Source organism: Platalea leucorodia (genome assembly GCF_965183815.1).
Source record: "Platalea leucorodia genome assembly, chromosome: W".
Classification (NCBI taxonomy): Eukaryota; Metazoa; Chordata; class Aves; order Pelecaniformes; family Threskiornithidae; genus Platalea; species Platalea leucorodia.
The window spans coordinates 3114378-3137159 of NC_138859.1; the positions used below are offsets into that span (position 1 = coordinate 3114378).

General features: G+C 51.4%; 2 protein-coding genes across 5 annotated transcripts in view; one reads left to right on the plus strand and one right to left on the minus strand.

Moving 5' to 3' along the window:
* Positions 1-19115, plus strand: part of LOC309602019 (exportin-7) — a 49927-nt gene extending 30812 nt beyond the window's left edge. For 2 of the 3 annotated variants that reach the window (XM_082335302.1, XM_082335301.1), the window contains exons 10-28: positions 32-178; positions 982-1154; positions 2222-2415; positions 3520-3625; positions 4984-5119; positions 6092-6165; positions 7275-7355; positions 7864-7927; positions 9138-9246; positions 9722-9828; positions 10323-10411; positions 11150-11257; positions 12365-12447; positions 13021-13235; positions 14401-14539; positions 14877-15037; positions 16872-16970; positions 17311-17438; positions 17590-19115. In XM_082335302.1, coding sequence (XP_082191428.1) covers positions 32-178; positions 982-1154; positions 2222-2415; positions 3520-3625; positions 4984-5119; positions 6092-6165; positions 7275-7355; positions 7864-7927; positions 9138-9246; positions 9722-9828; positions 10323-10411; positions 11150-11257; positions 12365-12447; positions 13021-13235; positions 14401-14539; positions 14877-15037; positions 16872-16970; positions 17311-17438; positions 17590-17683 — 2307 coding nt within the window. In that variant the 3' untranslated portion in view covers positions 17684-19115. The remainder of the gene's footprint in view (positions 1-31; positions 179-981; positions 1155-2221; positions 2416-3519; positions 3626-4983; positions 5120-6091; positions 6166-7274; positions 7356-7863; positions 7928-9137; positions 9247-9721; positions 9829-10322; positions 10412-11149; positions 11258-12364; positions 12448-13020; positions 13236-14400; positions 14540-14876; positions 15038-16871; positions 16971-17310; positions 17439-17589) is intronic. The other variant, XM_082335303.1, reaches the window with a different exon arrangement.
* A 280-nt stretch (positions 19116-19395) lies between these two features.
* On the minus strand, positions 19396-21575 carry LOC309601537 (protein PBDC1-like). 2 transcript variants are annotated; one of them, XM_082334585.1, is made up of 6 exons: positions 21540-21575; positions 21386-21451; positions 20184-20243; positions 19964-20104; positions 19769-19880; positions 19397-19621 (listed from the first exon to the last, which is right to left on the minus strand). In XM_082334585.1, exons 1-6 carry the CDS (start codon positions 21555-21557, stop codon positions 19506-19508), a joined length of 513 nt encoding a protein of 170 aa, XP_082190711.1. In that variant the 5' UTR covers positions 21558-21575; the 3' UTR covers positions 19397-19505. The 2 variants fall into 2 exon arrangements, with proteins under 2 accessions (XP_082190712.1, XP_082190711.1); XM_082334586.1 differs by lacking the exon at positions 20184-20243 and having other exon boundaries at positions 19396-19621.
* Positions 21576-22782: the final 1207 nt, after the last annotated feature.

Below are 22782 nucleotides of genomic sequence, written 5' to 3' on the forward strand. Positions count from 1 at the left end.
CTCAATTCTTCTCCTCTTTTTCTCCTCTCAGAGTTTGTCAGACCCAAATAACTACCATGAGTTCTGTCGATTGCTGGCCCGATTGAAAAGCAATTACCAGCTGGGAGAGCTGGTGAAGGTGGAGAACTACCCCGAGGTCATCCGACTCATTGCCAACTTCACCGTGACCAGCCTGCAGGTACAAAATGGTTTTACTTACCCTCGATGGGTGTTTCTGCCCCTTGTCTTCTCTTGAAACAAAATTATAACCCTCTTGTCTGTTCTTAATTCACTGTATGTTATTTTTACCTAAAAACCCTGCAGACTCTGTGACAGAATCCTGCGGTGTAGCATCGATTATTCTGTGAATTCCTACTGAATGGAACAGGAGCAGTATGTGGGGGAAGGCAGGGTTGCTATGCCTCCAGAGTCTTTCCATGTCCTAGCAGGAGGAAAAAAAACCCCTTGTTAAATAAGGCTTATTTTTAGAATTATATATCACTTCACTATTAAAATGCAGTTGCACAATTGCTAGTAATATGAATATCATGCCATATTCCCACTGACTTTTCCACTGGTATACAGCTTGTAGCTACATGCCTGCACAGAATATGGTTAAAAAAAAATTGTATAGGTTACATAATGCCTTTGTTTGCTAAATTTTAATACCTATCTGGAAAACAGCCTTAAACTGTACATTCTGTTTGGGGAGCTGTCTGCAGCACGCTACGGTATGAGCTCGGCAGTAGTTTGGGACCAAAGGCTTTGGCTCAGCTACACAGCCTAGGAACTCGGGATTATGTTTCAGTCTTACTGAGTGCTGGTAATGCCCACTGAATTCAGATGTGAACTGAAATTCATTGTTAAAATTGGCAAGCAGGTCATTAAAGCCGTTAGATGTTGCTATATCTAGGGCTACATGAGTCAAAATAATACGGGTAAAATAACCAAGGCCGTAACTCACTAGTTTCCTTTCCTTTTCTTTCTCTTGGCTCCTGGTAGCACTGGGAGTTCGCGCCAAACAGCGTTCACTATCTCCTAAGCTTGTGGCAGCGGCTGGCTGCATCAGTGCCCTACGTTAAAGCCACAGAGCCTCACATGCTCGAAACGTACACACCAGAAGTCACAAAAGCTTACATCACGTCCAGGCTGGAATCTGTGCACATCATCTTGAGGTAAGAAAAGCAGAGAGATGGCAGCACTTCTCCTTGTCAGCACCAGAGTCTCACGCAGAAGGCTCCAGTGTGTGTCTCTTCTGAGTTTTCTTTTAAAAATGGGCATGACTGCAGGAAGCTTTGTGAGTCACCAAAGGATTTCTAAGGGAGGCTTACCTAAATCACATATTCTGTCTCTTATAAAAAAGATTTAAGCTGATTTTTTTTTTCCTTGCTCAATCTCAAATGGCTGAGATTGATCTGAGTGGTCTCCTGACACGTTATGGGTAGAATTCATCTTACCTAGCATCATACATCTGCAGCATACCGTATACGCTCCAAATTGCCATTGTAGCAGAGAGGAATAAGTACGCAAAGTGCGATTCGCTTAATTTTTAGATCTCTGCTGTAGGATGGCACAAATTATACCTAAAAGCATCTTTTTTTTTTTTTTCCCCCCTTCCTTTGAGTGTAGGGGCAGCCTACAGGACTCTGTTGCAGTGCCTGAATTTGTGTGGGATGAATTCCACCTTATGTGTGTTTGTATTTGATGAAAACCAATGGTCAAATATAGAAAAATAATGCCTCTCTTAAGGAAGACAGATCGGCTTATCCCTTTTTAGGTATCTAGCAATACAAGGGAGGAACAGCAAGTTCAGCTAGCTCTGGAGTTTGCAATAAGCTTATTGTTGAGGTTAGTGGGTTTAGAGGAAAAGGCAACTAAAACATTGAGAAAGATGGAAAGCTTTGTTACACAAAGACAACCAGAGAGCTTGTTCTTGGCACTGCGCGTTCTGTTCAAAGACCTGGATAAATGTTAAAGACCTAAGAAGAGCTTACTCATCCCAGGTCCTGATGGCCTCTCCACCTGAACCGCTGCTGTTATTCTGATTTATGGCCGCAGTAATGATCAGATGATTACGTCATCTGTGTAACTCTCCATCGTGACAAGTAGTAGAGGCAGAGACTTGAGTCGTTGGAACTGTGCCAAGGAAAGCATCCTCTACCTGACAGAAATAAGCGTGTGTTACGGTTTCAGCTATCTCTGCATTTTAAGTTCTTTTCTAATCTTCTTTCTTGCTGCTTAGGGATGGTTTGGAGGATCCGCTGGATGATACTGGCCTGGTGCAACAGCAGCTAGATCAGCTCTCCACCATCGGCCGATGCGAGTACGAGAAGACCTGCGCTCTGCTTGTGCAGCTCTTCGATCAGTCAGCCCAGTCCTACCAGGAGCTGCTGCAGAGTGCCACCGCCAGCCCCATGGACGTTGCTGTGCAAGAAGGTGAGCGTGTTTGGAGGGCTGTGGCCTGTGAGCTTGCAGTAGGTTGCCCATTCTCACAAGTACCATTTCAGAAGCCTGCATTTGTGGTGAAATCCATAAGTGGGGAGGCAGATCTCACAAACATTCCCTTGGAGAGGTGCCTGTATGGTGTAGAATATTTTTGGCTGTGGACAGACACTCGCAACACACACGGCAGCGCTGGTTGAAGATATTGCTGTCCTACAACTGTCTCCCTTCCTTTTTAGGGGAAATGTAGTGCATCTCCTTGCCCACTCTTTCACAGACAAGTTATGAGGATGTTCCCCTATCCACAGGTGGTCAGCACTGCCTGCCCCATCCCTCTTTTATCCGAGGCAGGATACGGAGTGCTCATTTGAACCTCCCCGCTGGCTATGTGGCAGAAATCTCCAGCTGGTGGTTGGTAATGAGTAACTGGGAGTGGGGTTTTCAGCTGGTGCCACTGTCTGAAGGAGGGTGTCTGTCCGCAGCATCGGGTGGCTTCAGCATGGAGGTTTTGTACTTGCACAGCTGGTTGGTTTGGGAATTGCTTAACACTGACCATAAAGAAGCAGTTCCTTTGGAGGTTCAGGTATAGCTGTGTTATGCCCCTGCTCTAATAAAATAGCTGGCTTCCCCTTTCGTGGAGGAGTTGGGCTGCATCAGCACAAGTATGGACACTGTTCCTCTTCCTTCTGAAACAGTATTGTCTGATCTAACACAGTACCTTTTTTTGTGGGGTCAAAACTCCATATGATGTTGACTTCTCCACCAACCCCGTGTACTTTGAAAGAATAAACGCTGCCTGCTGGCACCTGCACATGTTTAAATACATAGAATACAGTTTTACAAGGAAGTGGCTTTCTGCAGTGGAACAGCTTTAAATAATGAAAATCTTCCAGGCAGACCTGGCATTCTCGTTTCTTTTCTAGTAAAGTCGTGCCTGTTCTCCACCAAGTGGAAAACTGAGGAATTTTGGTATAGATGGGCACTACAGCAGAAAGATACTCCTTGTGAATCCTGTCTTTGCCAAAATAAAATGCAAATCTCTGCTTCCTCCGTGTAATGTGTGACGTACTTGGTTCTGATCTCTTCTGTTGGTTTCAGGGCGCTTGACGTGGCTCGTCTATATTATCGGGGCAGTGATTGGTGGTAGGGTCTCGTTCGCCAGCACGGATGAGCAGGATGCGATGGATGGCGAGTTGGTTTGTCGGTAGGGATGCTGACTGTTTTCTAGCTGCACCGCTATTGAAGTCAACGAAAGAATTGCTATCATGAAGCTGCCACCATGTTCTTCCCCTCTTTTCGCTGAAAAGAACAGTGTGGAATTGGCCATCCTGAAAGACGAGATTGGCGGCAGTGGGTAGAGCCAGTCAGCAAACTCCTGCTGTGGCTTGGCTAAATTGGGAAATCTGGGTTTTAAGAAAGAGAATGAGAGGGGAAGAGCATGTAAGAGGGGAATTATACCAGGCTTAAATGCATGCGTTGGAGTAGAACTAAATGCATGATGGTTCTTTGCTGGGGTGGGGGGAAAAGGCTTTTTCCTAGTAATAATCCAAAGTGGGTTTTGTCCGTAAATAGGCTGTGAATATTGTAGTTTTTCTATAGCTGTTAAAACCTTATAACGTCATCTAACACATGCTGGATTTTTGTGATTGTAAATCCTCTCCAGTGCAAGCTTTAATTGACGGATGTGAGAACATGTAGCTTGCTACTCATGAACCACCTTGAGTCACGCTGAGCGTCTTCTGGTCCAGAGCCTAATGGCTCTGCTTGGAAGCTAGGGTAGGAAAAGGAGCTAAACTGTGAATGTATGGAAGCTGGGCTGCTGGTGAGCCCTGGCTAATGGATAACATCAAGCGCTGGCTTCCCGTGTAGCTGATGAGTTATCGAAGGGGAAATAGCAGGACCCCGTATATATTTCAGCCAGTGAAACCTTTCTATTTTAGCGCCAGCGTATATGATGCCTGTTCATAGAAGTCTATTTACATTTTATCTTCTTTCCCACTCTGCTTCGTGGCACTTGCCAAAAAGAGTATCATTGCTTTTGTCCCCCCTGTTCTGCTGCATGTGTGTTATTTACCCGAAAAATCCCTCCCACCTTCCTGGCCAGCAAGGTCTGCTCCTCGAGCCCGTGCACCAGTCACAGCGTTGTTTCCACACGGCTCACAACAAAAGCCAAACTGAAGTGAGTGTGTCGTTTAGAGTCGGGCTCTTGTGAGGGGAGCAGGTAGTGGTTTCGCAAGTGGGTTTGAGAACGTGATGCACCAGTCCCTGGGTAAGTGCGCTAAAGCACCCGAAACTCACTTCTGCAGCAAATTAAAACCAAGGCCTTGCATCCCTGTTAGAAGGGGTACGGAAGCCTTATAATGGCCTTGCACAGAAGAGGAACATGCCCTAGTCAGTGTTTTGTTACCAGTTTTGTCAGTTCTTGACCCATAACGACAGTGCCCACAAAAAGTATAAAGAAAATACTGTTGCACGCAGCCTGGGAACAACACCATGTGCCAGAAATCCCTCCTTTCTCCCAGTGTCCATCAGCAAGGTGTGTTTTTTCCCACCTCTCTCCAGGGTGCTGCAGTTGATGAACCTGACGGACTCTCGTCTGGCGCAGGCTGGGAATGAGAAGCTGGAGCTTGCCATGCTGAGCTTCTTTGAGCAGTTCCGGAAGATCTATATTGGAGATCAGGTGCAGAAGTCTTCCAAGGTAATCAGTCCCCTTTGCTGTGTCTCTGGTGATATGAAGTCCAGTAATAGCTTCCCTTTTTAAATGAAAGCAAGTGGCATTACTTGTTTTCTCTTCTTTGTAGCCGAAAATATTTAAGAGACCTGTCTGCTGTGTTTTCTAGATACATGTCCAGTGTTAACGTTGCAAACCCTGAGCTGTTTTTGAAATACCGTGTTCTGTATGCGTCAGGAAGTAGCCAGTGACTATGACAGTGGCCTAGAACTTGAGACCTGGGTTCAGTTTTGTTATCTGCCAGGTTTCTGCTGTGACTTCAGATGGGTTCCTTAGGCCGATATACCTGTGAAAGTGTGTGAGTCACACTGCCTCATACACCCGTGAGGAGCCTGAGCTTAGTATCTGTGCCTTGTTTCCTTGGCTCTAAAGTGAAGATAAATATCCATTCTCTTCATCACAAGGCAATTGTACTTGTACTGGACTTTGAATGCCTTGGTGCATCTTTAGAGATGCAAAATACCTTTTTTAAATTTTTAAAAAAAAAAAAAAGGTAAAGAATGGGAACATCATTACTCTAGAATTAGATTCTCTTCCTTTCCAGTAACGTATGACCTTCCTTCCCCATCTCACAGACTTAGGAGCAGTGAAGGGGCTTAGAGTTCCAGGCAAATTCACGAAGAAACTGCGTGTAGCTGCAGGTGGAAGAGCATAGTTATGTCCCCTTTCCCTAGGAAAAGCAAGTGCTCCGCCTTCTGTGTACAGTTTCTGAACCTGCTATGACTAGCGATAGAAAAGAGGTAGCAGTGATTAGGGCAAGCGTTGGTCCGGATCAGATCACAAGCATCTCTGTGCATTGTTTGACTGATCTGGGAAAGCCCAGAGCGTACACCCTCCCGGGCATGTGTGCCACAAAGGGAGAACAAGTGAAAAATAATCCTTGATCATTACTTGTTCTGTTGACAGCCTTTAAATTGGTGTTATTTTTTTCCCCTCCAGCTGTACCGCCGTCTCTCAGAGGTCCTGGGGTTGAATGACGAGACCATGGTCCTGAGCGTCTTCATAGGAAAGATGTAAGTGTTCCTGCTTGCAGGCATCAGAGATTCCAGGGTTTATTTGAAGGTGTAACCAGGAAAACTGGAATATGAGGTAGTGTTGTTCAGTCTGAAGCTAGTAACATCTGGCTACTCAAGAGAATTACAGCTTTTATCAGGGCTTAAGTCACGCACAGTATCCAGGATTGATTTATCCACCGTGGATTCTAGCCTGGGCTATGGAGACACAAAAATAAGCCGTACACCAGGATAAAGGATTCTCTTTCCAGTGCCTGCTTGGTAAAACCAAAGTCAGAGAGGGGACAGCCTCAAGCACTCATGCCCTGTCACTTGACTATTGGCAATCACCAGCCACGAAAGCTCGATGGGGAGGGGACTGCTCCTTCAAAGGTTTTCTTTGCAAATCGTGCTGTTCCGTACCAGAGTAGCACAACTCCTTTTCTTAAAACTCTTCCACTCTGGTAGGCACCCTCTTCAGCCTGTTCCTTGGCAGCTCTCCTCCGGACCAAACCTGTCGACTGGCTTTTTGTCATGTCTTTGGCAGCCTCCGTTAGCATTTTGAACCAATTCAGTAGCTCCGATGCTGACGCCCAGTGCCGTGCGCCTGGCGACGTGCAGCCGCTAGCTCCCCCTTCGACTTCTTTAGCATCGCCCCCGTCTTTACGTGCATGGGGCTTTGCCTACCCTCGCGCGCCCTGGCTGCGCATCATCCCCAAGGGGTGAAATGGCTCTCCTGGAAGAAGCAAGGGCTACTAGAATTCTGCAGCTGACAGTGGATGGTGCAGGTGCAGAATTGCATACGTCTGCATGTAGTCACTGCCGCAGAATTCTCTTACCCTTGCTGCAGAAACCAGCCCTGGAGTGCCACAGAATTCCAAGGGCCTGGGTATGGGCCAGTGTAGCTTGGGACCCAAGTAGTGAAGATTATCTGAAGGATAATTTTTCTAGTCAACCAAATGTAAGTACAGTAATTTTATACCAATATTTTGTGGCTTGTGATGTCTGTGGTTTCGGTGGAGGGTGGAGCTGATGATGTTGGGTGACTTTTGAACTGGAAGAACCCGCCGCACAGCAAAGGGGAAGCTGAGCAAACCCCTCTGATCCGTCCTTGTTGTCCTCTTCCCTAGCATCACCAACTTGAAGTACTGGGGTCGATGCGAGCCTATCACCTCCAAGACGCTGCAGCTGCTCAATGACCTCTCCATTGGATATCCTTTTCAGAAGAGCTGTTGCGTGCGCAGAACGCTTAAACCTCAGGATGGGGGAAGAGTGACCCAGATGCTCGGCTGGAACAGCAGCGCTCTGCGTGTAACAGATTCCTGAACAGCTCCATCTTTTTGGTAGTGAGAAGAGCAGAGTGAGAGTGCTTGCTCAATGTCTTATCTAGCTGCTGAATTGCAGCGGGTGGCTATAATGTAGTTATTTTTATTTTGGATCGTAAGTGCTTTGTAGCTTACTTCCACAGTTAATTTGTTTACAGTCTATGTTATGGTCTTCTACTTGTTCTTGCTGACAGAGTAAATAAAAATGGTCACTGCAGGTCTCTACAGTAGAGATGTATGCAACTTGGTTGCTCTTGAAACAGATGGAAAAGAGGCTAGAACATATTGAATAATGTAGACGTAGGTGACCTTCTAGTGTTGCCCTGGAAAGTGCTTTGCAAGCATTGCAAGAAGTTTTCTCCTGACTCTGCTGCTTCCTTAACACTCCCATTACATACAGTAGTGTTAGAAAGCTGGTGAAACTGAGCGCCGTACAGTTCATGCTGAACAATCACACGGTAAGTCCTTTCACCTTCTGCTTTTCGTCTCACAGCAAACTCTTCCGTCTGCCTTTGTGCAGCTGAGATAATCCCCTAATTTTAATACCTGGACACGCTTTTGAAGTTTACCTGTCTCCCAGATGCTTCCATCATACTAGATGAGCCTCTAGAAAATGTGATCTGTGTTCCATCTCTCTTTGTTCAAAGCCTGCCCTTCACTTTTGAGGGGCTGTGATTATGGGGTACCTTTCATCCCCAAAGGGTTAATGTGGGGGTTTCTTCACTCTCCACTGAAAGACAGCCATCTCCAGAGTGAAACGCAGGAGACAGCTGATGCTGCTGCACATGCAGGCAGACAGCACTGAGGGCTGTTTATGCAACTGAATGCAAAATATAACAGCATTTCAGTGCCCCAGCTTTCATTCTAAAAGTGCTGATTTGGAAGAAGTGCCATCGCTTGCAGCGGTCAGGGTAGCAGCCTTGTTCCTTGGTCACACCTGGTCAGGTATGGTGCTCCCTGTGTGGATCTGGGGTGCTGACTTGAAATCAGAAATGTTAGAATGAGCAACTAGAAGCCAGCAGCAAAGTATCAGATTTCTGACTTGCCTCTGCAAGCGTGTGGTCATTTGATGCTCCGATGCTGTAGCGATAGGACTCCCAACCCCACATCCAGAAGGTTTGCATGGACTGGTTGAACGAGGCGCTGTATTCCTTGAGCTAGGGGATATTTTGCAGGCAGTCCCATGTCCTGTGTGTGGCCCAGAAGCTGCATTCAGACTGCATTGTCTGGGGCTACTGTTTCCGTGGAGAATGCGGGCAGAGTAACTGGGGATCTGTCTGCAGAGGGCTGGTTTTCAGCAACCCTAATGCCTGAAGGGTCCCCATGAGTAAGGGGGGCAGATTGCTTCTCTGCTCTGGAGGCAAAGCAAGACTTCCTTGTTCATCTGGTCCTGGGGAATTCCAAGATGAAAGATAGTAGCTGGTATCTTTGCCAGCAGATAGGACACTGCTCCGGGGTGTGCAGGTGCGGTGCCTGTTGCCCTCTGGTGGCCTGTTCTCCAAGACCCTTAGCAGATGTGGTTAGCAAGATAAGCGGGCAGCTCGCTACTTCTCATCCTTGCACAAACTGAGAATTAGGCAGGGGATTGAGGGATCCTCAGCACTTGATACAGGAGTCCATTCAAGGTGGTGGTTCGCCTTTAACCCATCTCTTCTCTTCCATTTGCAGAGTGAGCACTTTTCCTTCCTGGGCATTAACAATCAGTCCAACCTGACTGACATGAGATGTCGGACTACGTTCTACACTGCACTTGGGCGTCTTCTCATGGTGGATTTAGGTATTTGGATCTTTTCCTGCAAAGCAGAGCAAAATGGTGATGTTGTAGTTTGGACGCTGGGCTCTGCGGTATGCTGGGTCCTGCTATTAAGGGAGCTGTAAGCTCCTGCAGGAAAGGATGCTGGAACGGCAGAAGCCAAATGGGATAAGCAAAAGGAGGGGGAAGAAGCTCAAGAGCGGGTTTGACACCACATTGCTGAGTACAGGTAGTCCAGAAGTGCACACCACCAAGGCTGGGGCTAAATTTTTCCTTCATAATATTCCAAATGTTTTCCTGAGGTGGCAGGAGCTGTTCTAAGTCTTTTTTCTAAGTCAGCTATTGGCAGTGATAGATCACCTGTCTGGAAACCCGTGGTCTCTCTGCCTCTAGCTCCATGGGTGAGCAATGTCTGAATGTCTAGCACAGGCAGTACTGCGGGGCGCAGGGCTGTGCAGTCTATTTCCTCCTGATTTCTTGGTTGTTTTTTTTCTTTCAGGGGAAGATGAGGATCAGTATGAGCAGTTCATGCTTCCCCTCACAGCTGCCTTTGAGACTGTGGCACAGATGTTCAGCACAAATACTTTCAATGAACAAGAGGCAAAAGTAAGTTGGGTAGGAGGTTTCCTGTTATCCGTGCTCTCCCTCCTCTTTGCCTTAGGGGCTTTGACATTTTCAGTTCAAAGAGACGGGAGAGAACAAGTAACTCCTGCAGAGTGAGAGCCTTTCTGCCCTCTGAATGAGACAAGTAGCTGCTGGAGTGATAAGTGCTTTTCTTTCAGTATATGAGGAAGCGGTGATGTCCCTGTACTCCTTGGGCTCTAGGTGTAGTTCATAATTGAAGCAGTGAGCCTCATCTGCCAGCTTTCCTTCTGCTGGGAATGAAATATCCCTGTACTGTCACTGCACTGGCTCAAATTAAAGAGGGCTTCTGGTGCTGAAGAGGAAGAACTGCCTAACCTGGGACTGGCGTCCAGCACAGAAAGGCTGTATTGCTGTTGGGATGGGAGGAAGGGAAGTGGCTCTGGGCTGGTGGAGCCAGGGAAGGAGAGATCCATATACGTGTTATCCTTTAACATCTCTTTTCTTTTGCAATACAGAGAACTTTGGTTGGTTTGGTGAGAGACTTGAGGGGAATAGCCTTTGCCTTCAATGCCAAGACCAGCTTCATGATGCTATTTGAGTGGATGTATCCTTTTTGTGCCCTAAAACTTGAGTCGTCCTGTCTGTCAGAGGGGAGAACTCTGGCTGACTGCATCCCAATGCCCTGTTTTCCCTGCTAAATCCTGACTGGGATTTCTCTTCACTTTTACAGTACTCGGTGTCCTGTCTCTAAGCCCTAAAATAGATTTGACTTGGTCTGTCTGCAACCAAGTCAACCTAAAAATCTGCTCAAAGCTTGAACTGTTTGGGGTTTTTCCGATTGGACCTAAAGAGATTTGACCTGTAAAGCACAAAGGCCTTTAATGGGACGCTTGTGTCTCAGCAGCAACAAAACCTTTCCTCTTGCTCCCTAAAGCCAGCAGCAGTTGGTATCTTTGTCTTCTTGGTGAGAGCATAGCTGCTCAAAGAGCACGGTATCTGGGCTCCAGATTTCTCTTTGGCTGGTGAAGGTCAGCTGTCTGTTGCAGTGACAGATCTTTTGTATCTGTCTTCTCTTTCATTCAAAGCCTTTTTGGTTCTGATTTTTCCTAGTATAAGAAGTGTGTATGCAACTCCTTCAACGAACTTAAGGGTTGTTTTTTTTTTTAATTATTTTTTTTTCTGTGATAAAGCAGACCCCAGCAAGCAGCATCTCTGTTTAACCTTGTTCAGTAAGCTCCTTTGCAAGGTTTGGGTGCATTACACAAAATATGCCTTTTTGGTAGAAATTGTGACCTTTTCTCTTCATGCAAAGCAACAAAGTTCCTTAGCTTTCACCTTGCAGCTACCCATCCTACATGCCGATCCTACAGCGGGCAATTGAACTCTGGTACCATGACCCAGCCTGCACTACACCTGTCCTCAAACTGATGGCTGAGTTGGTACATAATAGGTATGAACCTCCAGCATCTAAAAGCGGGCAGGGATTTGTGTCTGTCTGCTGCTTCAGCTTTTGTGTGGGTGTTGGTGCCCAGTTGTGTTTCCTCTCCTTCAGTCTATTTATGCTATAAAGGCTGCCAAGGGGACGGGGGGAAAAATGGCGTTGTTTCAGTGGGGAAGAAAAGCTAACAGTTCGGATATCAGTCGTGTCATGACTCAGTCAGACCAAGAGACGTGATCAATAAGCGCTGAATTTGTTCAGCGTCTGCTTCAAGGACAGCACTATACGATGGAGGCAGGCAACTCATGTTAATTTTTAAAATCTGTGTTTAAAATGAGCAGTGTTCTATCTGGCAGCCAGATGACCGCTTTAGAGCATCATCTCTTTTTTACCAGCAGAGAGGTACCTCTGATGCTATTCAGATAATTCAGAAGCTGTCTAATCTGGCAGTGGAAGGTTGCCAAGATGTTGCTCTGGCTTACAGCCAGCTGAACACAACCCTATAGGAAGGGACCGTTGTTACAGCCAGGTGGAAGGGACACAAGGTTCAGGCGCAGTCGTTTGAGAGTTGACTCTCCGTACTGTCAGACTGTTTGCCACATCCGAGCGGCATCTTTGCAGTAGGACAATCCTTACTGGAATACGTCCACTCATTTATTTCAGAGGTGAACGGCACAACTCGCTGTGCTTCAATTGTAAGATCTATTCACTGTAGGGGAAAAAATGCCAAGCTCTGAATTCTTGGTCATGTTATGAATAGGAGCTAGTCAGCCTGCCCTACAATGCTGCTTCCAAGATGTTCGCTGTGTTTGTGTACAGTAGCCTAGTGACTATTGCCAAGACAGGATTTCCAGCCTCGACCTTATAATATTCCTAACGTCTGTGAAATATAGGCCCTTTCTTCTGCGACAGCAGAGCTTGTCTGTCCCTAAGTGGTTGTGTCCTGTCTGGCTTTGGTAATGAACAGCATTATTTTCTACCAGTTGTTGAACTCTCAGGAGCAGCCCTGGGAGGAGGGTGCCCCAGTACGCAGCAGCACGTGGAGGTGCTGGAGTATTAGCTTTTGTTTTTACTCCCTGCTATGTTTGAGCTCCAATTTATTTCCTGTCTTTCCATTAGATCCCAACGGCTGCAGTTTGATGTGTCCTCACCGAATGGCATCCTGCTCTTCCGAGAAACGAGTAAAATGATAACTACGTATGGTGAGTATCCAGCAGGTGGGATCCGGGCAGCCTCCGTCTGCCCTTGACTCCTCCGCTTGCTTGAGGAGCGAGGGCTGGGGCACTTGCCAGCTCAGAGAGCGAGCCCGGGCTGGGAAGCAGTGCCAAATCGCTTGCTGAATGCATGCTTAGATACAGGGAGATGCTTCTGCTTGAAGTGCTGGGTAGGCAGGCAAGCAGAAGGGGCAGGGTGTTTGCCATGCAAATTGAGGAAGAAAATGACAGCAACGAGCAGGAGCCCAGCTGAGCCCCTTGCGAGTGTGCAAGGTGACATGGGCAAACCCGTGAAGCAAGTGGAGAGCAATCCTGTCCTTATGCTGTCCTGTTTCCACAGCAAAAATACATGCAGTTGTGCCCTCCCATGGTTCCTAGTAGAGCCACACTTTTGACTTGTAGCAGGTTCCTTAACCTTCGGCTGGGGAATAAGTCTTTGGTGCTTGTGGCTGACTTCTCAGTCACTCCTTATGGCTCTACTTTTGTTTTTCCTGCACCCTGGGGGAGAAAAGGTTTGGATGTGATTGCTAAAATACTGAGTCCGCTTCTGTGCTCGTGCAGGAAATCGTATCCTAACGCTTGGGGAGGTCCCAAAGGATCAAGTCTATGCCTTGAAGCTCAAGGGGATTTCCATCTGCTTCTCTATGCTGAAGGCTGCACTGAGCGGGAGCTACGTCAACTTTGGGGTCTTCCGTCTGTACGGGGACGATGCACTGGACAATGCCTTGCAAACTTTCATCAAGCTTCTGCTTTCCATCCCTCACAGTGACCTTCTGGTAAGCTGACACCTGTGATTAGCAGTGTAAACACATGGCTAGGGAAGACAGGGTTGGAAGATTATACAGTAAAGGAATACTTTAATCACAGAGACAAGTGAACTCGTGCCACTTCTTGGAACCCCAGTATAGGCACAGGCCAGCAGGAAATTACAGCTCCTGGAATGTGCAGCGGCAGGTCCTGCGTGAGGGCTGTAACCCCACCACCCAAGGCCCTGCTGCTCAGCTCTCCAGCGGGGTACGCTCCAAGTCTCAGCAGAGCAATTACCAAAATAATTCCTCCTCTATCTGGAAAACACTTCCTGTGAGTGAAGGATTGTTCTTCCCTGTGTTGCCTGGGGGCAGAGATCTCGATGCATCAGCAATTACAGCGCAACCTGCTTGCTGAAGACGTCCACCTACAGGGTCTTGCTCCTATCCAGACCGCCTATACAGGAATCCCTTTTGCAGCAGAGCTTTGAGACCCTATCAGCGCAGTCCTACTTGGCAAAATATCAAGGAGAGAGGGCAGCGTATATTCCTCCCAAGTCTTACCTGTCTTATTACCATAGCAGGACCTGAAGGAAGTTGTTGCCATCTCTGTGACTGCATTCAGCACGTTCTTGATTTAACATACTGGTGGCCAAACCGTTGCTCTTGAGATACGCAGCTCAAATGCAACTCTGGAGATGGGGCCGCTTTGCAGGACTCCCAGCAGAGTCCCTCCCAGTCTGGGGGCTGCGGAGGGGCCTGTGGCACTGACTGCAGTGCAGGCCGCTGAGCCCAGCGCGGCGCGTGTTGATTTTTATGTGATCTGGCACTCTGCACGGACACCTGGAGAGCCGTTCCTATCTCTGCATCTCCAGCACTGGCATTAGTCAGCTAACGCTCCCCATTTAGAAAAGAGCGAAGCAGTGGGGAAAGATGGTTTGATAGAACAGCGTTGGGAACCTGCTGGGCCATTGTTGCTGGAGCCTGTTTGGAAGGCGCTTGGTGGGGGAGAAGGGGGGAAATGTGTTGGCCCGTAAGTTATGCCGTGAGAGAGGCTGGTTTGATCTCTTTCCAGGAGATTCAGTAAGCAGTTTTCAGATGATTAATGAATGGGTTGGGTCTAGTGGAAAGCCTTAACTGGTGGTTACAGGCTAGCCATGAGGCCTTAAAAGTCTTTCTCTCTTCCTTCCTGCAGGATTATCCCAAGCTCAGCCAGTCATACTATTCCTTGCTGGAAGTTCTTACCCAGGACCACATGAACTTTATAGCCAGTCTGGAGCCTCATGTAATCATGTATATTCTCTCTTCCATTTCAGAAGGCCTCACTGCACTAGGTAACTCCTCCTGCTCTCTGTCCTGCTCTTAGGGCTTTGATTTGGAAGCGGGGAAAGATTTTTGGTTGCTTTGAATGCGTGGTATTTTGGTCTAGCAGATAAGTTAAGACATACCTTGTGAATGGGTGGAGGAGTTTCACCTCTGTTAAAGCTGGAACATTAGAGAGAGTGAATATGTCAGTGAGGAGGTTGCTGACCCATTTAGGGTTAGGTGGTTGCAAAGTCCCTAAAAGGACCCCGATAAACGGTGGTGTTTCCTTGGGAGCCTGCCCAGGTGCATCTGAGGAAGGGAAATGCTGGCAGTACCCCAATATCTCCCCCTTTCCTGTTCTTGCAGACACCATGGTTTGCACAGGCTGCTGCTCCTGTTTGGACCACATTGTCACCTATCTCTTCAAGCAGCTTTCTCGCAGCACCAAGAAGAGGAGCACACCTCTGACCCAGGAGAGCGACCGGTTCCTGCACATTATGCAGCAGCACCCGGAGATGATTCAGCAGGTAAAGACCGAAGGCGTAGGGCCTTGTTGTGGCATGGCACGGTAAGCTCCCCGATAAGCCCTGAATTTTCTTAGCATGATGTAATACGGGGGCTGCATGCTCCCTGCTCTAGAGCCTCGGGCTTTTCCAGAGCAAAAAGGATTTTTTGCTAGTATTGCAGCTCTCCTACACATTCATCATATGGTAGGTCTGATTCAAAGCCATGCTTCGGGGCCATGGTTCTCCCTGTGCAAGGAACGCCATTTTTGCATTTCATCTATGAAAGGAAGTCACCAAAAATGAGCTTTTGCTTTTTTTTTTTTTTTTTTTTTTTTTTTAAGAGAAACACAGTTATGGGCAGTGCTAGCAGTTAATAGAAACGAAGCCAGGAAACATACCTTCAACCAGAGAGCGTGCACTTTTCTGCTGCTTTAAAAAAAAAAAAAACAAAATCAGAGTTTGTTTAAATCCCTGGAACAATTCAGTGGTACGTGTGCACTCACAGCAGAGCAGGCGCCGTGGGGTCCCCATGCTTAGCAAGGCTCTGCGTAGACTTCAGCGTACGGGAACGATCTCTCTGCTGCAGCCGCTCGTGTTTGGACCACGTGAAAGCTGGGTTTGCAGCCTGTTGGAGCACGTGCTGCCTTGGCGCCGCTCTTGCCTGCCTTCAGAACAGCCTCTGCAGGGCGAATTCGATAATCGAATTTTTTTACATGCTGGTAGCACATCTGCTATCTGTCTCCTGCCTCCATCCGCAACACCTCTGATGGACAGGGAGCTTGCTGGGATTTGTTTTCTCTGCGTGTGCAGCAGCAGAGGATCAATAGTGAGCCGAGACATTTTCCTTGCGTAGGTCAGGCTTAGCTCAGCATATACCTACACGTACCGTGTCGTTTAGGTACCCCTGTGTCACTTAATGACAGATGATCCTGCTCACAGAGGTTTTGGTGCTCCAGAGGGCCCGGTGTTGGGATCTGGATATCCGTATCTTAGAGCAAAACACTTTTATGTGCCTCTTGCTGGGCCGTACTGCTTTGAACAGCGGTGCTCAGCGTGTTCCTGATGGCGTTATCCAACCTCGCCCGCTGGTGCGTGTCAGGATGACTCCCACGTGAAAGCAGGCAATATTGTTCCACCCTTGCCGATAGATCAAATGCAAAGAAAAGCAGGCTTTTTTTTTTGCACTAGAAGCTGTGTTTTCTGAGGATAAAAAGAGAAACTGCATCTTCCAAACCAGCTAGGTTAGCTACTGGCTTCAGCCTAAGGAGGCTGCGGAAGGGAATGCAGACACCCCCAGTGTGGACTGGAGGAAGCTAATGTGTGACAGTCTTCCCGTGTGCCCTGGGGCAGGATGGAGTGTGTCAGGAGTAAATCATAAATCATTTAGGTTGGAAAAGACCCTTAAGATCATCGAGTCCAACCGTTAACCCAGCACTGCCAAGCCCACCACCAAACCCTGTCCCTAAGCACCGCATCTCCCCGGCTTTTAAATACCTCCAGGGATGGGGACTCAGCCCCTGCCCTGGGCAGCCTGTGCCAATGCTTAACAATCATATCGGTGAAGAAATTTTCCCTAATATCCAATCTAAACCTCCCTTGGCACAACTTGAGGCCATCTCCTCATATTCTAATAGCTTTCAGCACCTCCTCCATGTGCCTCCAGTGAAATTCCTCGCCAATTCATGGGGGCTCCAGGTCCTCCCCTTGTCCCACGATGCTGAAAGCTCTGTAGCGTTGAGTCCCCAACCCTGGAAGTATCAAAGGCGAATCGTTGCTCCTGAGCCAGCACGGTGCCATGGTGAGGAGAGAGGCGGGATGGAAGGGCTGGTTTTAAACCTCACTCGTCCTCTTCCAGATGCTGTCAACAGTGCTGAATATCATCATCTTCGAGGACTGCAGGAACCAGTGGTCAATGTCTCGGCCTCTGCTCGGCTTGATATTGCTCAATGAAAAGGTAAACATCCCACCCTCCCGTTGCAGCTGGAGGAGCTGTCTGGGCTTGGATGATGCCGGAGCCTTCGGGCTGAAGGGAGCAGAACGGAGTCAGAGCGGGCGGTTGGGAAGTCGGGACTCGGAGAGATTGTGTGTCGAGGGAAGAGTGTCCAGCCCTGCCCTGCGGCAGCCTTGGCGCTAAGGAATCCTATTCGCTTTCATTCCTAAGGGCACTAGAAGTCACCCAAAGAGTTGTAACGCGTTTCTTCCCTCTTCCCAAGAGCCTGTTACGCGTGCGCTGTCTCAAAGCCAGCGTGGCTATTCATCTGAAAATGAACCCATCCTTCTCTTGTCTCCCCCAGTATTTCTCTGACTTGAGGAACAGTATAGTGAACAGCCAGCCTCCGGAGAAACAGCAGGCCATGCACCTCTGCTTTGAGAACCTCATGGAAGGCATCGAACGCAACCTCCTAACCAAGAACAGGGACAGGTCAGTACGGGCCAGGGACCCCTGTGTGGGGCTGAGCCCACGGCCGAATGCAGGAGCACGGCCTAGAGAGTCCGTGGCCCTCGCGGAGAGCAAAACACGGGAGGAAGGGGCACCCTCCTGCTCTTAACGCGCTGCTCCGCCTTTTCCTTAGGTTTACGCAAAACCTGTCGGCGTTCAGGCGAGAGGTGAACGACTCCATGAAGAACTCCACCTACGGCGTGAACAGCAACGACATGATGAGCTGACGTCTCCCAACTCCACCTGTACAGAGCAGCATCTCTTTGGCCTGGCCCAGAGGGGTTACCGTTTCCGATGGAAAGAAAAGAGGGCGTTTCTAATCCCTGCTCTTCCCCAGGGCTGGATTGCGGCGCTCGCTTTGGGCCGTACTCCACGTCCCGAGGGAGGAGGGAACAGGAGGGGTTGTTGAGCTCACCGGGGCAGGGTGCTTCTGTTTCCGTGGGAGGGGGTGGAAGGGCATAAGCCAGGTGCAAGAATCCAGCGTCTCCCTACCCGAATGTCTGCGTGGAACGCCAGCGCTCTGCTGCAGCCTGCCTTGTATAAACATGTACATTTTTTCATAACATTTTGAACAAGGTTTATATTGACTCAGTTTAAAAAAAAAAAAAAAAAAAAAAAGTGTGATTGAAATTTTTACAGAGTCCTGGTGCACCGGTGCTGGCGTGAGGGTTGTGTATGCGAGTGAGGAAAGCGTGTCCTGCAGGCCTGAAGCTTTACTGGGCGAGGGGTGGGTGTGTGAAAGTGCAGAGATATATTTAGTGACAAGTGTAGAGAGAAGCAAAAAAAAAAAAAAAAAAGAAAAAAAAAATTCAACAACAACAACAACAAAAAAGGCATTGTAAAATTCCAAATGTATATTTTTTCTTATTAAGCCCCTTGAAATCGCAACTCCCTGTTACCGTCTTGCCCTTGTTATTAGGAACTCTAAGCCATGCCGCGTGATTTTTCATTCGTGCTTGCTCGTGGGTGTCTCTCCTATCCCCCGGTGTAGCAGTAGGCGCTGTCCCCTCGTCAACCCGCTCCTCGCAGGGCCCTCGCCTCCCTCCGGACCTACGCCGTGCACCCTCCTCGCTCTGCCTTCTCCTTTGCTTTTCGTTTTTTGGGGTTTTCTTTTTCTCCCCCTCCACATTTCAGTCGAGCGGGAAGCACGCGGGGGATGCTCGGGCTGCGGGCGAGCTCGCCGCGGCAAGCGCGGCCGGCCCCTGCGGCAGCACGCGCAGCAGCGCGGGGCCGCTGCAGCCACCCTGCCGCCTCGGAGGGTTCTTAATAACAAGGTTTGCCTAGCATGAAGTATTTAACACCCCCTTTAAAATCTTTAAAATGATTCTATCTTTTTTCGAAGTCACCATAATAAATGTTTTGGATATAAAATTTGACTTACGGAGGAAAGCTGATGGGGGAGGGAACCTGTTTGCCTTGTACTTTTTCCACTATTGTTGCTGCTAGTCGTGTGCATCCTCTTGCTCAGCTCTACCCACAGACACTCGGGCCTTAGGGCTTCAGTTTCTCTTCCCAGACACCACGTTACTCTTTAATTTTCTTTTTTTTTTTTTTTTTTTTTTTTGTTTCCTTTCCTCTGGCGATTGTGTGTTGGGTCCTTTTTCGCGTGAGCAGATTGCTGGTTGACTTGTAAGGGTGTTTGCTGCATACAGTGTAAGCATTGTGACTGCAAATAAAACTTCAATGGTTTCTACTGAGCCGTGTCTGCCTGGGCATCGCCTGCGCCCCGAGCTCTCCCCTGCCTGCTGGGGGCCGAGTTTTCCACGCGAAACGGGTTTAAAAAAAAAAGCGTATTTAATTTGTCGGGGTAGATCGTACTCTGGCACGGGGGCCCCGAGCGGCGCAGGCAGAGTAGCCAAAATCAAGGTGGCTTCCGCAATTTAGCGGTTTTGGTCTGTTCTAGGGCACAACCCTTTCAACACCTGCAGCACAAGGAATGATTCATTTTAAAACATTTATTTACAGTCTGAATTCAGAGAAGGGGCAGGGCCCTTTCTGCCCCTCTTTCTGCCCCTCCTCGGCTCGGCACTGGGTGAACTGGTCCCATCCTCACCCCGACGCCGCCTCCTCTGCCGCCGCCGGCTCCCTGGCACTGCTGTAGACGACGCTGTTACAGCCCTCTCTGTTCCGAGCGATTTCGATGGCGAAAAATTGGATTCTGGTGGCTAAAAGAAGGGAGAGGAAAAACGTAAAGAGCATAATCCGTGGGTGCAGCCTTCCCATAGCCTCCTGCACCCGTTTCTAGCGGGGAGGGTGCTGGCTCCAGCCTGCACCGCGGCTCTCCGAGCCGTGCCGCGCCGGCCCTCGCTCACCGAAGATGGTGTTCTCCTCGGTGTAGTCTTCCCGGCAGTCCAAGCGGAGCAGGGTGCCGTAGTTGAAATCCTCCACCACCCCCTCGAACCGTAGGCAGAACGGGCGCCATTTCTGGGGAGAGAAGCGTCGGCATTCCCGGAGCCCGGGGAAAGGGGGGGGAAATCTGTGTCCGTGTGTCCCTGCTCCCTACCCACCTCCTTGGCAGCCTCCGATTTGAGGTCTTCTGGGTCGAGCACGTCGATTTTAAGATCCCTGAAGGCTTTCCTGAACTCGCTGTAGATCTGGTCATCGACTTTGGTGAGGTTCAGAAACTTGGGGTCGACGGAGGAGATAAGCTACACCAGAAAATTAAAGAATTAACCGTGCCCCCCCCTCCACGAGCCCCACCACCACCGTGACCCCCCCAGGGCTTACGTTGAAGTAGACCTGGGCGTGCTGGTGCGCCTTCATGGCCCAGGCCAGCTCCACGCGGGGCTGCGGAGGCAGGAGCGGGGTCAGGCAGGGCTGTGCCTCCCGGGGAGGGGGGTCTTCTCCTCCCCGTGGTGGGGGGAAGGGAGTGGGGGCAAGGGGAATGGGGGGGGGGCAAGGGGAATGGGGGGGAGCAAAGCGGGGACAGGTTGTGGGTGATGGTGGGGGGGGTCTGTGGGCAGACAGACCCCCGGCACAGCCGCGGTGGGGGGTTCATGGGTGATGCTGTGGACCTGCAAACCCCAAAGCAGCCCCTAATCTGTCCGGGACCCCCCTGGTGCTGGGTCCCCCCTCTGCAGGCTGACACCCCCTCGGTGCTGGGGACCCCCCAGGACTGGGATGCCTCTCCTGGGGTTGAGACCCCCCACCGGTGTAGGGAACCCCCTTGGGCTACAACCCTCTCCCTGGGCTGGGACCACCCTCCCAGGACAGGGATCTCCCAGGACTGGGACCCCCCCTGGGCCTGAGACCCTCCTGGACTGGGAGCCCCCCAGGATTCGGACCCCCTCCGGGGCTGGGACATCCCCCTCCCTGGAGCTGAGACCCCCCCAGGACTGGGACCCTCCTGCACTGGGATCCCCCCAGGACTGGGACCCCCCCTGGGCTGGGAACCCCAAAGGCTGGGACCCCCCCGGGCTGGGAACCCCTCCCCGGGGCTGGGAACCCCCAGGACTGGGACACCCCCTCCCCTGGGGCTGGGATCCCCCCAGGACTGGGACCCCCCCTGGGCTGGAAACCCCAAAGGCTGGGACCCCCCCTGGGCTGGGAACCCCTCCCCGGGGCTGAGACCCCCCCAGCACTGGGACACCCCCTCCCCTGGGGCTGGGAACCCCCCAGGACTGGAACCCTGCTGGGCTGGGACCCCCCCAGGACAGGGACCCTCCTGGACGGGGATACCCCCGGGGCTGGGACCCCCTCCCCGGGACTGGGACCCCTCAAAGCTGGGACCCCCAGGCTGGGACCCTCTCCCGGGACAGGGACCCCCCCAGGACTAGGACACCCCCTCGCCTGGGGCTGGGAACCCCCCCAGGACTGGCACCCTGCTGGGCTGGGACCCCCCAAGGCTGGGACCCTCCTGGACCGGGACCCCCTCCCCGGGACCGGGACCCCCTCCCCGGGACAGGGACCCCCCCCGTCCCCATACTCACATCGTTGCCGAAGGCCTCGGCCGGCAGCGACAAGGCGTGAGCGGCCGCGGCGGCCTCGCCGGGTCCCTGCGCGGGGAGAAGCTGCTGAGGGACCGGCGGGACGGCCCCGGCCCCGGCCCCGAGCCCCCCGCCCCGCCGGGCCCCCCGGCCCCACCAGCCCCGCCGCCGCCATCGCCACCGCCGGCGCTGCCGGAAGAGGCGGCGCGGCCCCGCCCAGGCGCGCATGCGCCGGGGGAGACGGGGGGGGCACGGGGGGGACACGGGGGGGGGGCACGGGGGGGGACATGGGGTTGGGGACGGGGGGGACACGGGGAACACACGGGGGGATACGAGGGACACGGGGGGGACACGGGGGGGGCACGGGGGGAGACACGGGGGGGACACGGGGGGATACGAGGGACACTGGGGGGACACGGGGGGGGACACGAGGGACACTTGGGGGAGGCACGGAGGGAGACACGGGGGGACACTGGGGGGACACTGGGGGACAGGGGGAGATGGGGGGACACCGGGGGGACGGGGGGGACACGAGGGACACGGGGAGGGACGGGGGGGACACGAGGGACACTGCAGTGGCATGGGGGGACACTGGGGATGCACGGGGGGGACACGGAGGGAGACACGGGGGACACTGGGGGACGGGGAGAGGCAGGGCAGGGTGACACATGGCACGGAGAGGGGGTGTGTGGGACGGCAGGGGGGCCCATGGCACGGCAAGGTGGCCCGTGGCACATGGCAGAAGTGACAGGGCATGGGGACCCACGGCGTACTGATGGGGCACATGGGCAAGGTGAGCGGTGGCACGCCAAGGTGGCACCCAGCAGGGCACGGTCACCCGTGGCATGCCAGGGTGGCACATGGCAGGGCACAGTGACCCATGGCACATGGCAGGGCACGGTGACCCATGGCAGGCCAAGGTGGCACCCAGCAGGGCATGGCGACCCGTGGCAGACCAAGGTGGCAGCTAGCAGGGTACGGTGACCCATGGCACGCCAGGGTGGCACATGGCAGGACACAGCCATGGCACGCCAAGGTGGCACACAGCAGGGCACGGTGACCCATGGCACGCCAAGATGGCACCTAGCAGGGTATGGTGACCCATGGCACGCCAGGGTGGCACATGGCAGGACACGGTGCCCCATGGCACACCAGGGTGGCACACAGCAGGGCACGGTGACCCATGGCACGCCAAGATGGCACCTAGCAGGGTATGGTGACCCATGGCACGCCAGGGTGGCACATGGCAGGACACGGTGCCCCATGGCACACCAGGGTGGCACACAGCAGGGCACGGTGACCCATGACACGCCAAGATGGCACCTAGCAGGGTATGGTGACCCATGGCACGCCAGGGTGGCACACAGCAGGGCATGGTGACCCATGGCACGCCAAGATGG